This window comes from Trachinotus anak, unplaced genomic scaffold, assembly GCF_046630095.1.
Source record: "Trachinotus anak isolate AG129_WGS33_773 ecotype Australia unplaced genomic scaffold, CSIRO_AGI_Tana_v1 ptg000001l, whole genome shotgun sequence".
Lineage (NCBI taxonomy): Eukaryota > Metazoa > Chordata > Actinopteri > Carangiformes > Carangidae > Trachinotus > Trachinotus anak.
In genome coordinates, this window is record NW_027273852.1 from 19,890,961 (window position 1) to 19,904,859 (window position 13,899).

General features: G+C 42.0%; 1 protein-coding gene across 1 annotated transcript; it reads right to left on the reverse strand.

Moving 5' to 3' along the window:
- Window positions 1-813: 813 nt before the first annotated feature.
- Window positions 814-13,847, reverse strand: LOC139624220 (acetylcholinesterase collagenic tail peptide-like). The gene is made up of 14 exons (XM_071483162.1): window positions 10,175-13,847; window positions 8,436-8,539; window positions 8,158-8,199; window positions 7,937-7,963; window positions 7,679-7,750; window positions 6,740-6,805; window positions 5,866-5,892; window positions 5,711-5,755; window positions 5,595-5,630; window positions 5,436-5,516; window positions 5,261-5,357; window positions 4,672-4,781; window positions 2,248-2,367; window positions 814-1,366 (listed from the first exon to the last, which is right to left on the reverse strand). Exons 1-14 carry the CDS (start codon window positions 10,248-10,250, stop codon window positions 1,349-1,351), a joined length of 921 nt encoding a protein of 306 aa, XP_071339263.1. The 5' UTR covers window positions 10,251-13,847; the 3' UTR covers window positions 814-1,348.
- Window positions 13,848-13,899: the final 52 nt, after the last annotated feature.

A 13,899-nucleotide genomic window follows, 5' to 3' on the forward strand; every position in this document is an offset into this window, starting at 1 on the left:
CAGTGTTGTATGGGTCATCTGACAGGATCAAATACATCCACCTCCCAGTCTTTACACTGATTTCTCGTGTCTCTTCGCCTGTAGGTGCAGCAGGTGGAGAAAATTACAAGCTTTTTTTTCTTGTATTCTATTTACATAGTAAGCCTGTGAATATTCTCATTTGTCCAGGTCATAGTATCTCAAAGGGACTGGGACTGGTCCAACCCCAGCCTGGTCAGGTGCGAAAAAGAACTGATGAAGCCTCTTGGATGAGAGGTGAAAAGTCTTCCTGGACAAATAACCAAGTCCAGTTGCTTTCGATTTAAAACTCCTTTGAGATATTTACATAGTGTGCTGAGTTTTGTCGCCACCTACTGGCATCTCTAACTTCAGAAATGATTCATATTCATATTCATAAAATGAATTGACAAAGATGATTTAGTGACAATATAATAAAAAGAAAAATGGAAGGTTTGGTATAAGCTCTCTCTTTGTATTGGTTTTATATTGTGTTTATTTACATACTCATACATTCCTGTATGCAGCTGTAGTTGGTTGAACGCATTAAATTTTGGGGCAGATCCGGATCATTTACTATGAATTAAATTTTTTTTCTCTTAAGTCTGGTGTATGCTGTGTACAATTTGTAAAGTAACACTGATTTAAGCTGTCAAATATTTATCGTGGAGTTAATAAATACAATATTTAAGATGTTTAACCGTTTCTCTCTCTGAATAACTGCTGGTCTCACACTGTTCACATTGTCGAAGCATGAAGTAATACACACTGCATCTTATGAATCTTCTAACCTAACTCCTTGCAAGAAAGTTACATGCATATTTACTAATCTTTAAAAGTGTTTTATTTATTCAGTAAAATAATGAGAACTAAAGATAAAGAATAAATGATTAAAATGCCAGTCTGATATCAAGGCAAAAGACAGCAATCAGATTTTTATTGATCTCTTTGTAGGATCTGGATCAATACAGCAGCAACAGCACATCCTTTAAATAAATAATGTGTTGAACATTCATGATATAAAACTATTCACATGAGGAAAAAATACAGTTTAATGTAAGTGTGTTACCAAAGTGTGTTACTGTGAATAAGGATAGTTTAAGTGTAATAAAATGCTGGAACAGTGCACGTGCATGTATACATCATGTTGGCAGAAATGCTGAAATTACACTAAAATAATAATAATAAAGCATGTTTTCAGGAACACTGACACAGATACACACATTCACACCTGGAGGCTGCCCACAGTCTGAGCTGCTGGCCACTGAGCAACTGGATCAGGTCAGAGGAAGTGTCTTGCTCAAGGGCACTTCAGTGGTAGTGATGCTAGTGTACGTTGAAAGGAGGGTGGTCAGTGTCTGTGGTCCTCCTGGTCCACACAGAAAACATGAAAACAAAGGAGGAACAGGTAAAGAGGACAAAGAGAAAATATTCCAGCTGAATTTTGGTGTGGACAGTGAACCACATAAAGGGTAATAAGGTAACATCCACTTACTTACTAAACTCAGCTACTGTTAAACGCTAAGTGCTTGTGCTGAAGAATGAAGAAAACATCTGACACATTAAATAGTACTTGGGTAACACAACAGTATAACCTTTGCTAAATTTTCCCGACAACAGTTTTAGTTAGAGGCAATTAAAAATAAAATTAAATTTAAAAGCTAGCAGTATTTTGGCACCCCTCTCTCATTCAGTTTTAGTAACAAAGTGTTTGGAAAAGACGATTAAAGGGGAAATACTGCCATCATTAAAGCAAAAAGGTCTTTTCTCCCAGCTTTTACTGATGCGCCAACTTTTACACCTCAGCCAATGTTACACACTCAGATGCAGTGAGTTCGGTACACCGAGAGTAGCTAAAACTAATCCAGTCTACTACAGCAGACCTGCAATGAATCCTCCTTCATGATGATCTAGGAGAATGTAGTCTGTGTTGCATTATACGGAGAGGTGTTTCTGTTATTTGGTCTACCCTCATTAATATACGTAGGGTGGACAAAATAACAGAAACACCTGTGAGCATAATACCATGCAGTTTAACACCACCACTAACTACATCCTCCAAAATGATCACACAGTTCAATCAACACCTCTCTAAAACTCTTCCCACCCAAACTGAATATTATCATTTTATTTATTGCAGCACTAACATGTTAGTTTTTAGTTACTTTGGGTGTTCCTAATAAACTGACAGCTCTATATTTTCATGATGTTTCCATTGTGGTGCTTTAATGTGTCTCCAGCAGTCGTTACCAGTACGTTGATCCACTGGGAGTCAGAGTAGATGTACAGAGCCTGTCTGTCGGTCCGCAGCACCATCACGTTCTCCCCCCGCAGCCTCCTCATCTGCTTCTCTCCATCTGCAATAAAGACCTGAGAGACACCGAGAGAAGCCTGTTTAATGCACTGAACACCACACGCTGCATTATTTTTTAATTCTTAAGGGGTGAGCCATCGTTGTTAGACACAAATCATCTCCTACAACTGGCTCATACTGCAGATTCTCCACAAAGGGGCACTGTTCAGTCGTTGTCCATTGACACCTGTTGACCCAGCATGCTCTCATCAGAATCAGAATCAGAATCAGAATCAGAATCAGTTTTATTGCCAAGTATGTTTTCACATACAAGGAATTTTTTCTGGTGATTGGTGCAATTGATCAGCAACAGTGGGGCTCTCTAGCCTTGTTGATAAGGCTAATAGCAGATGGGAAGAAGCTATTTTTGTGGCGAGAGGTTTTGGTCCTGAAGGACCGCAGCCTCCTGCCAGAGGGGAGTGTCACAAAGAGTTTGTGTCCAGGGTGGGAGGAGTCAGCTACAATCTTCCCTGCACGCCTCAGAGTCCTTGAGGCGTACAGGTCCTGGAGGGATGGAAGATTGCAGCCAATCACCTTCTCCGCAGAGTGGATGATACGCTGCAGTCTGTTATTGTCCCTCTCCGTGGCAGCAGCGTACCAGATGGTGATGGAGGAGGTGAGGATGGACTCAATGATGGAGGTGTAGAAGTTCACCATCATAGTCCTTGGCAGGTTGAACTTCTTCAACTGCCTCAGGAAATACATCCTCTGCTGAGCTTTTTTGATGAGGGAGCTGATGTTCAGCTCCCATTTGAGATCCTGTGTGATGGTGGTTCCCAAGAAGCGGAAATGCTCCACGGTAGCCACGGGGGAGTCACACAGGGAGATGGGGGTGGGTGGGGCTGGGCTCTTCCTGAAGTCCACTATCATTTCCATTGTCTTCAGAGCGTTTAGCTCTAGGTTGTTCTGCCTGCACCAGGTCACCAGACGCTCAGTCTCCCACCTGTAGGCAGACTCATCGCCATCAGAGATGAGTCCAATGAGAGTGGCGTCGTCTGCAAACTTCAGGAGCTTGACAGACTGATGGCTGGAGGTGCAGGTGTTGGTGCACAGGGAGAAGAGCAGAGGAGAAAGAACGCAGCCTTGCGGGGATCCAGTGCTGATGGTCTGGGAGTCAGACACGTGCTTTCCTAGCTTCACGTGCTGCCTCCTGTCAGACAGGAAGTCGGTGATCCACCTGCAGGTGGAGTCAGGCACGCTCAGCTGGGAGAGCTTGTCCTGCAGCAGAGCCGGGATGATGGTGTTGAAGGCAGAGCTGAAGTCCACAAACAGGATCCTGGCATAGGTCCCTGAGGAGTCCAGGTGCTGGAGGATGAAGTGGAGAGCCATGTTGACGGCGTCATCTACAGACCTGTTGGCTCTGTAGGCGAACTGCAGGGGGTCCAGGAGTGGGTCAGTGATGGATTTGAGGTGGGACAGGACAAGGCGCTCAAATGATTTCATGACCACAGAGGTCAGGGCAATGGGTCTATAGTCATTTAGTCCTGTGGGCCTTGGTTTTTTGGGGACAGGGAACATTTGAAGTACCTCAGACAAAAATACAATATTACCCTCTGAAATGTAGCATAAAGTAGCAGAAAAGTTAAATACTGAAGTACAAGCACCTTAAAACACTTTTTCTCAAAATGATTCAGTTATTTTATCATTCATTCACCTTGTTAAACAGTTGAAGATTACAAGACAAGTGAGTTTAAATGTTGATTATAATATAGTATTCATTATAATGTAGTGATCAAATCTCTAGAAAATTTTTTGAAAGGTCCCACATTAAATAAACTGAGAGATTTCCATGTGTTTTTGATTATAAAGCAGGTCTAGGTTCCATATTAATACTGTGAAAGTATCAAAGCCTCAGTCCACAGAGAAATGCACACAGCCTGTATTCAGACACTGAGCCTTAAAACCAGCCGTCAGGACTTCTGGAACTTTGTGATGTCACAACAAAGCTGTCATCGCTCTCAGCCATGCCCCAAGCCCCGCCCACCTGGACCCACCATCCAACCTTGCAGGATTTGGTTTCTGAGTGTTTACCTGAAATCTGCTATATTTTTATTTGACAGTCAGCCAATCAGAAAACAGGCTCAGACCCTCTCTTCTGATTGGCTCACTGACCTGTTGTTACTAGAGCTCCAGAGAGAAGTCTGAGAGAGGAGATGTAAAACTACACTGAGATGGTTTTTGGTTCTTAAAATCACAAATGTATCTTCTGATTGAGATCAACACTTCAAATAAAACACAGGTGAAGAGTAAAATATGGGACCTTTAAAGTCAACCTGACAAATAAGAAGTATGTTTGATTCAGCAGTGTGTGTGACACTGACCGTCTGGACTCTGTCCAACAGGCTCTCTGGGGTTTGAACCTGTGAACAGTGACATTTGGCTGAAGGACCTCTGTTTCCCATGTCTCCCTGCAGGCCTGGTAGGACGTGCACTACAACAGAAGGCATCATTAATCAGTAAAGCAACAGAGCTGCTCTGTGTAACTCCATCAATGTGACCACATGTTCTGAGTTTCTGTTTCTGCTCACTGTTTCATATTTTTCACTTTTCTAAAAGACAACCAGGACAACACAGAGTTTATGACCTCTGAGCTGCTGATGGGGTTTATATGTGACACATGACGTCCCTGATTGAAAACCACCAAACCTGCCTCTCCACCACCTGCCCAGGACACCTGAGCTGTGGGGATGAACCCCGAGTTCATTATGCTCATCACTGGTGGATGAAAGCAGGGGATCAGAGAGATTAGTCTGTTAAATGTGAAGATGACATTTAACCACTTTTTATTTGGCTTCTCATTTGGCTCTGTTAGAGTCAGATAGCCACTGTTGGTGCCGTCCATCATGCATCTGGTATTTGTTAAGATGAGTCTCCTCCTTGTGTAACTGCAAACTTCCTGCTGTTACAAACCTTGTCCAGGTAGTCCAGGGTCTCCAGTCAGACCAGGCAGTCCTGTTGGACCAGGATGACCCAGCTTCCCTGGAGTCCCACGAGATCCCCTCAGTCCCTGCAGACAGATTCGGTCATTGAATCATTGGTTGAGCAAACAGCTGGCGAGATGTATGCATCTATTATATGTACCCACCATGCTTCCTCTGCTTCCAGGATCTCCTCTGGGTCCCTGCTCACCTCTCTGGCCTGGATCACCCCTCTGGCCTTGGTTCCCCTGGAACAGCACAGCACATGTGCCGTCACAGCTTTTACTCTATTTTATTTTGAACTTAGTGTTTATCACATCCTCTACCTTTTCTCCTGGCTCTCCAGGGACGCCACGCTCACCCTGCAGGGAGACACAGGTTGATTCATACAAACAGTTTTAATAATTTGTATGATGACAGGCACAGGAGAGTTTATCCTCACCATCTCTCCACTGGCTCCTCTCTTTCCTTTCACACCTTTATCACCCTAAAAGATACAAGACAGAAATAAATAAAAACATTAGATGTAAGTGTTGCTCTTTACAGATGCCAGTGGTGATTGAAGTGTATAAAACATGCAGTATAATGGTCACTCACCATGAAACCCTTACGCCCCTTACTGCCCTGCGAATACACAAGTGTAGAGTGTCATTAGTTCTGTTGCCATCATTATTTTTGCCCACGCTCACACATGTATTTCGACTGCTCCTCACACCCTGCTGATCTGCAGTAAAATAGTTTATCTTACAACCAAAGTCAAAATTTTCCTTATGTAATTTTGGGTCACTTTTTGTGTCAAAAACAGTAAAAGAAAAACTGCAACCACAGAGGAGCTGCTCAGATGAAGTGATGTGGTTCAGTGTGTTATCTGGAAACACAACAACACAACAACACAACAACAGACCCTGGGACTGTCCACTGTTTAGAGATAAATCTTGTACATTTTGGTTGCACGAAGTACAGTTTCAAATCATTTACAGGTTGTACTTGTGTTTTCATGATCTCTAATACTTTTCCAGTAAGTATTCACTCTGCCAACAGTGACACTATTGTAGAGAAACAGTTTAAAGAAGGATGTGTGAGGTGACTCACACTGTACAACTGGTCTGTCTGGCACTTTATCTTAGTACATAACTCTCCTACAGGATAATATCTTAAATCAGCTTGTACGTCAGTAACCCTGCTTCCATTTTACCACAATACAAGTGACAAGTAACAGATGGTGAGGTCACCAAAACTGTCTTTTGATTTAATGTGAGCAGTCATGGTTGCCATTCATAACAAGCAGTGGTGCATTCAGGGTAGCTGGTGAATTTTCACATTCCTCTGAAAGATTTAAACACTTAATGGACTAGTAGCAAACAATGCAATGGGTAAGTGGTACATTTCTCAGTGATAATGTGTCTGCATTAGACTGGTTCATGCATTATATACTAAACCAGGTAGTATATGATGTGGAAACATGATGCACCTTTATCATCCCAGGAGTTCCTATGTCTCCATACAGACCCCTCCAGCCTCTGTAGCCCTTCTCTCCCTGTGGAAACATTATTTTATTTAGCTTAAATCACAGCAGGTCAAGGTGTTGTTATGTTATTATAACAAAACTAGAATTATACAGTTACGTAAAAATTAACCTTGTAAAATACACAGCTGGTCACTTCAGCTTTGGTAGTGCCACTTCAGGTGTGTTTTGGTCTGTACCAGTCTCAGTCTTCACACAACTTTTACAAATTATGCATTGATGGAAATCTCTATGTCTCCTGATCCACATTTTTATGACAATTAAATAGGCGAGGCAAAAAAATGTATATTTCTTCCATGTTTGTGCCTCTGTAACTTTGGCTCAGTATCTCGTATCCTCATCCTGATTTCATGGTTGTAAAATTTAAAGAGTTAGCTCTTTGAGGTTTGGGGGCAGCCTGTGCTGTTTTGAACTTTTGCAAAGAAAACCAGAATTAGCACCTCACAGTTGTTTGCCTCCACCAACTGGTGAAGTTACAGGAAACATGGTCATAAGCTCCCCGTCCTCTGTTCCCCAATTACAGCGTGGAATAAAGTCCAGAGGTGTTTTTACAGAACATTATGATGTCACAGTGAAGTTGACCTTTGACCATTTGGATATAAAATGTCATCACATCATCATTTTATCCTAGTACACATTTGTTTTAAATTTATGGTAAAAAAAATTTTTTTGTGAGGTCACAGTGACCTTTGACCTTTGACCACCAAAATGTAATCAGTTCATCCTTGTTATCCTGATGAATGTTTGTGCCAAATCTGAAGAAGTTCCGTCGAGCCTTACATCCAAACAAGGTTGGCTTTTTAAAATTATTTTCACAAGTTTGTCTTACAGATGCGAGAGTGATGTAGTATGTCAAGTGTATAATCATTTGTGGGTTACTGTGACCTTTTGACCTGGCTGTCCCATGGCTCCTTGTAGTCCTGGTCCCCCCACTGGACCGATGGCACCTGGCTGGCCCTGAAATACACAGCAGTTTGTCACAATATCTCATCATATATCAACTTTTCCTTTTATTAACCATTGCTTATACAGTAATATCTGTCTAAAAATACGGGAAGTTAGTTGTGCAGAGAAGAGCTTATATTATTATATTATTATATTATAGGCTTTTGTGTGTGAGAGTATGAGTGTGTTACACTGCACCTTTGGTCCTCTGGGTCCTCTGCAGCCCTTTAAAACACAAATATGATTCAATTGTAGTGAATAGTGCTTAAAAGCACACTGTAACATTATTTTATTATATGAAAAATGGCTGGAATGAAATTCAGCACTTTAAATTACACATGAGATTCATTCAATTACAATTTTTTTAGTTTTATGGTCCCAAAGAAAGAAGCAGAATTCATAACAGAGGTCTGTTGTACCTTCTCCCCTTTAGGTCCTGTGATGTGTTCTGTTATATCAACCTGTTGAGTTAAAGACAAACCAGAAGAGTAGTTTTTAGTTGTGCACACACTTTTCCATAGAATAATTAGAATTGGTTTTAAATTTAGAGTCCCTATGTGCAGGATTAGGATGCTCCTTGTGGTTGTATCATAAAAGACACTGTGGATCACGGAAGTGAAGGCTCTCTTAATACAGCAATGCACATTTTTGTGGGTGGGTGTTTGCATATGTGTGTGTATGTGTGTGAATTCATCACCATCAGCTCTGCCTTCTGTTTGATTGGAGGAAACATAGGGGGTGGAAGAGGAGGAGGGAAGAAGGCTTCACATCTCTGAGCTGACCACCTGCTCAGTGGAAATCCTGCACAGACAGATGTAGGAATACTTGATGAATTTTCTTCTAACTTTAAAACATTTGCAAAGGTCAAATATTTTACTTACTGTCAACAACACAACTGGTTCAGAATGCAGCAGCCCCTATCATTACCAGAACATACTCCTCCTGACCTCCAGCAACTGCACAGGCTCCCTGTTCGGCACTGTAATAATTTCAAGATTCGGCTTCTCACTTTCAAGTCACTTCACAACTTAGCAGCTCCGTATGTCTCTGATCTACTTCACATCTGCACCTGTCTGTACTCTTGGATATTCATCTTCTGTTCATCTCATGGTAGGTACTGCCCATCTGACGACCATGGGGTTCAGAGCCTTCAGCCACGTTGGCCCCCGCCTCTGGCACTCACTTCCACAAGACATCCATAATACTGACTCTACCCACCGTCAAATCCCACCTCAGACCTGCCTACTCTGTTCAACTCCAGTGCTAATGTTCAATGCAATCACATTTATTCTTTGCCTTTATATTTATTCTAACTTATTTTGAATTTTATGCCTTGTTACAGTCTGTTGTTACTGTATATTTGATTTCTTTTACTGTCTGTTGCAAGGCGCAGATAAATAAAATGTATTATTATTATTATTAACACTATAATACTGGGAGGCCGGAGCCCTACTTGTGTTTAGAGATGAACCGATATAAAAATGTATGATCCTGATTTTAGTGACCAAAATTATCAGTTATCAGTATTATCACGGTATTGTCAAAATGAGCTGAAAATGTTCAAAAAGTAATAACACACAACCTGAAATCATTTCATCAAATGAATGTTTTGTTTATATGTTGCATTTAAACTTTAAAATAATAACATATGAACATCTGCCACAGACGAGAACCAGGGACCAGTAGCATTACTGGGTTTGTCTGCTGCATGGCTACTCTGTGAACAAGGGAGAAGTAACTGTATTATTATTATTATTATTATTATTATCATTATTTTCTGTTGTGTAAGGTCTTTCAGTGCATAGACACAGTAAACACACCTGTCACCTGCCCAGCAGGGTGCTGATAAACCAGAAACACTGTGGCTACACTGTGCTTGGGGATGAAAGAGTGAGCTGCAGCCCTGACATAAGTTTTAAAAACACACAATCACCAACTGAGTCGTCTCATACAGGAGGCTCAGCAGCTAGCAGCTCACTCTTTCTCTCCTGTGCTCTGTAAGTGCATGTGATGACATCGCTCCCAACAGGATTGCGAACTTGTCTGGCAGTACAAAAGGAGTCTTGCCTTTTTTAGCGGGTTTACTTGGGTTTAAAAAACCTGCTTAGACCCTCTCACTATGATGTAAAAAGGTATTAGAAGGCTGAAAAATCTCCTTCTACCATGTTTTGAGTGACCCATAACAAACCCACTTTGCTTGCTGTGCATTCGTCTGGGAGACTGTTGCTGGTTGATGCTGTACAGAACCTAACATTAGTCAAATTAACCACAGTAATTAACCACGGTAATAAATGGTTATAGCGATAATTAAAATTTCTCAGACAGGGTCTCATACCACCCACTGGACTTCAAAAATAAACAGTGGTAATAGTCCTCAGTCTCTGTCTTCCTGGTTTGACCTGAAGATCTGCTCCCCTCAGTCTTGTCTGTACTTACTAGTTGTGACAGAGGGAGCAGCTGGTTGGAGGCCACAGAGCAAGGCAGTCCATCCCAGAACCAGCTGAGTCAGCATCTCCTCTCTTCCTGCAACAGCTACATGTTAAAAATCTTTTAAAAAATAGTACATGGACTCCAGACTGTAAGTGTTTGGGCAGTTAGATACTGGATACTACATTTAAGTGCCAAGTCTCAGCTTTAATTTGAGTTGGTTTAAATCAATATAGACAGAACTGTGTGTAAGATACAGCCCTTTAAATGCAAATGCAGCGGTTTAAAAGCAATTGGAGCAGCTGTGTGTTGTTTCAGTGTCAGGTCATGTACAAAAGAGTCCACACGTGGCTGAGGTGAAGCTGAGTGCAGTGAAGAGGCGACCGTGCAAGTGACGAAGACAATAATCAGATCAGAGAGATATCAAAGGTCATTGGTTTGTCAAAATCAACAGTTGGGTATAAAAAGCAGGTGAACACAGGGAAACTAGAAAATGGCAAACAAGCTGGTAGATCAAGGAGCACAAGTCTTATGGATGGTCAGAAAATCATTTGCATGAAGAAAGAGGAAGGATGCTCTCCAGGACGTGGTCTGCATGTTTCTGGTCAACGATCAAGACTCGTTGACCAGAACCTCAGAGGATTCACCAGAAGAGGCAAAGCCCTCCGGTGAGACTCGGAGACAGAAAGACCAGGCTGCAGCTCACAAAAGCTCGACAGACTGATGAAAAATCTCCCTCTATCTAATGATGGAGAGAGTGTGGAGAACAAGAAGAACAGCTCCTGACTCAAAGCCACCAGCTCATCTGTCAGACATGGTGCTGGGTCTGTTCTGGCTCGGGCAGTTACAGTACGGCTCCAGTGGAACTGACACACTGGCATTTATTGATAATTTCACTGCTGGAAGCAGCAGGATGGAGGCACAGGTTCTGTGCTCAGATGCATCAAAACTCCTTGGAGGACAATTATAATGACAATGAATAAATATATGTCCAAAGCAACCAAAGAGGCTTTTAGGATGAAGAGGTGGAAAATATCCTCGAATTGCAGAATCAATCACCTGATCTCAGTCCAACTGCACTTCTTTCCTCTTGCTGAAGACAAGGCCAGCTGCAGTGAAGCCCTGAGAGAGCATCACCAGAGAAGATACAAAACATCTGCTGATGTTCAGGCATCACTGCTGCAAATGATTTTCCACTAAATATTAAATATGATCTCTTTTTTTTGACTTTGAACATCTCAACTTTGATTAAATATTGATGTGAACCTACTCAAATTAAAGCTGAGACTTAATTGACAGCTTTAAGTTAACGATGAAAAAAATCTTTACACAGGTTTCCTGGTTTTAACATTGTATTTATCATCACTCAACTTCAACACATTAAATCAGATTTTTCAGTGTCCTGTTGCCGCTGAGACGGTTCAGAGCATCCAGGACTTCCTTCAGACACATGTAGAACTTGATCCATTCACGCTTCGGTCAATGAAACCTTCAGCTTGAACACTTCAGCGTTATCACAGTGTGATGTAAGTCATATAAGCTTTCTTGCAGAGTACAGATTACTATTATCCAACAATTTGAAATCTACCTGTTGTATTAAGTTTGTAGATTTCAGAACTTATTTATTCCTAAAATAAGGGGGATGGACACATCACTCCACTGTTAAACAAGGCACCAGTGGATTTCTGTAGGTCTTTACATTGAATTTACAATAAGCCTGATGGACAAAGACAGTAAATTCACTGCATTAAGATTGGAAAAATGTACAGACTCATGAAATATATCTTTTACATTCAATATGATTAATTTTTAAAAAAATATATTAATCTATAAAACATGTGCTTGGAAAACTAACCCACTCAAATGGATGATGGTGCATCTTGAGATGTTGATCCTGATCCATAACAAATACATTTCATTATTGTGGTCATTGCTAACTCTGGCACAGACACCGACGCCGCTCCTAGTTCAGACATCAGATCATGTCACAGTGACTGTGTGTGTGTCCTCATGCATTGTGATCTGTGTCGCGTGTCCTACCTCGGCGGCGTTTCCTCTCCTCAGCTGTGTGTGGACGCTCTCGTCCTGCGGTTGGAGACGTCTGCTGGAGCTGCTTCTCTCCCTGGTCATCGTCCAGCAGAGCTGGAGCCCAATCTGCTAAGCTTGCACGCTGAGCCCGACTTATCTCAATAAACTGTGGAAATGCAACGCAGCCTCTGGCAGCGCTCTGCAGGAATAATCAGATAATTGCTCACACACCGAGCCAAAGCGAGGCCTGCTCATCGGGCCACGCCGGAGAGGATGAAACAGTGAAAGGAGTCGGTCGCACCTTCTGTCATTTTGTGTTATATTACATTACATTACTGTATTTCCATTCACATCTCAGGCTTTGAGCCAAGCTCCTCAGAGCAATCAGATGAGCTGATTCTGCCTCTATAAACCTAAGTGTTGCTGATTTAGAGACCTCGCAGTGAGGTCAACAGAAGAAACAGCTGCGGCACCATCAGTGAGGTCAAAGGTCAGCATTCAGATCCTCATAAGTGACAGTTCACCAACACATCAGTGTGTGTTAAATGAGGATAACTGTTGAAATATAGTTTAGATGATAAAGTCAGTAGAACACATATACACATTTCATTCAGTGGTTTGACCTCTCACTGAACTGATGTACAAGGGTACCTCAAGGTGCAGGAGTACACCATGACATCACTGGTGGGTGTGGTTACAGTTGCAACAGGCTGCACTGACACACAGTATATACACTGGTATATACAGACACTGCAGATCACAAGTATACAGGTCTAAGTCCATCTGTTCACTGCTGGTATTAAAATGTGTCTCCAGTGACTGCGTGTGATCAGATCTCACTGCCCCTCTTCATATGCAGATAAACAGGGAAGTGTTGTGTTTAGCCAATCCAACAGACAGGTCTGTTGTTAATGTGTGTGTTTGAGAGAGAGAGAGAATAGGGCACAGAGAGGTTGAGCGGCTCATCGCTCTGCTCTCAGCTCTATAGTGAAATAAGGTTTTATCCATTAGAAACGGTAAAATATTTTCAGTTTGTTATGAAACTGTGACAGATTGTCAGAGGACGTCAGGAGGCGGTTCATTCATTCATTCATCCATCCAAGTTCAGGTGTGAACACACCCAGGACTCATTTGAGATCCGATCTCAGACCACATTCACAGGTGGCCACATTCTTTTAGCAGTGAGAATGCAAATGTGTCCTGACCACACTGAAGGACCACCTCCTCTACTGACGTCCTCTGCCACAGTCATTAGTCCCAACACAGTTTCATCATGAACCAAAAATATTTTACTATTTCTTATGGATAAAACCTGATTTCACTGTAGAGCTGTGAGCAGAGCGATGATGAACTCAAACGCTCTGTATCGCTCTCACTCCCACACACAGAGGCACACTGACAACAGACCTGTGTGGATTGGGTAAAAACAACACCGCACACCTGTTTATTTGCATATGAAGCAGGGAAGTGAGATCTGATCACAATTGGTCACTGGAGACACATTTTGATACCAGAAGTGAACAGACGTGTTTAGTGCTGACCACTTGTGATCGGATCACTGACGACATGTTAATACCTGGTCTGAACAAGGGCCTAGGGACGTGTCTACGTAAGATAATTAACTCTTCTTTCATCCATTACAATGTTACTTGTAAACGTGCCCCTCCCCAAACTGACTGTGGGTCAGCTTATATGCAGAAATCTGT

Bases quoted from the DNA above. Each gene is read 5' to 3' on its own strand.
- LOC139624220 (XM_071483162.1), bottom strand. From the start codon at position 10,250: ATGCTGACTCAGCTGGTTCTGGGATGGACTGCCTTGCTCTGTGGCCTC. The intron at 8,540-10,174 runs GTAAGTACAGAC...CTGTCTGTGCAG, and splicing joins TGCTCCCTCTGTCACAACTA to GATTTCCACTGAGCAGGTGG. The intron at 4,782-5,260 runs GTTTGTAACAGC...CTTCTGTTGTAG, and splicing joins CCCTGGACTACCTGGACAAG to TGCACGTCCTACCAGGCCTG.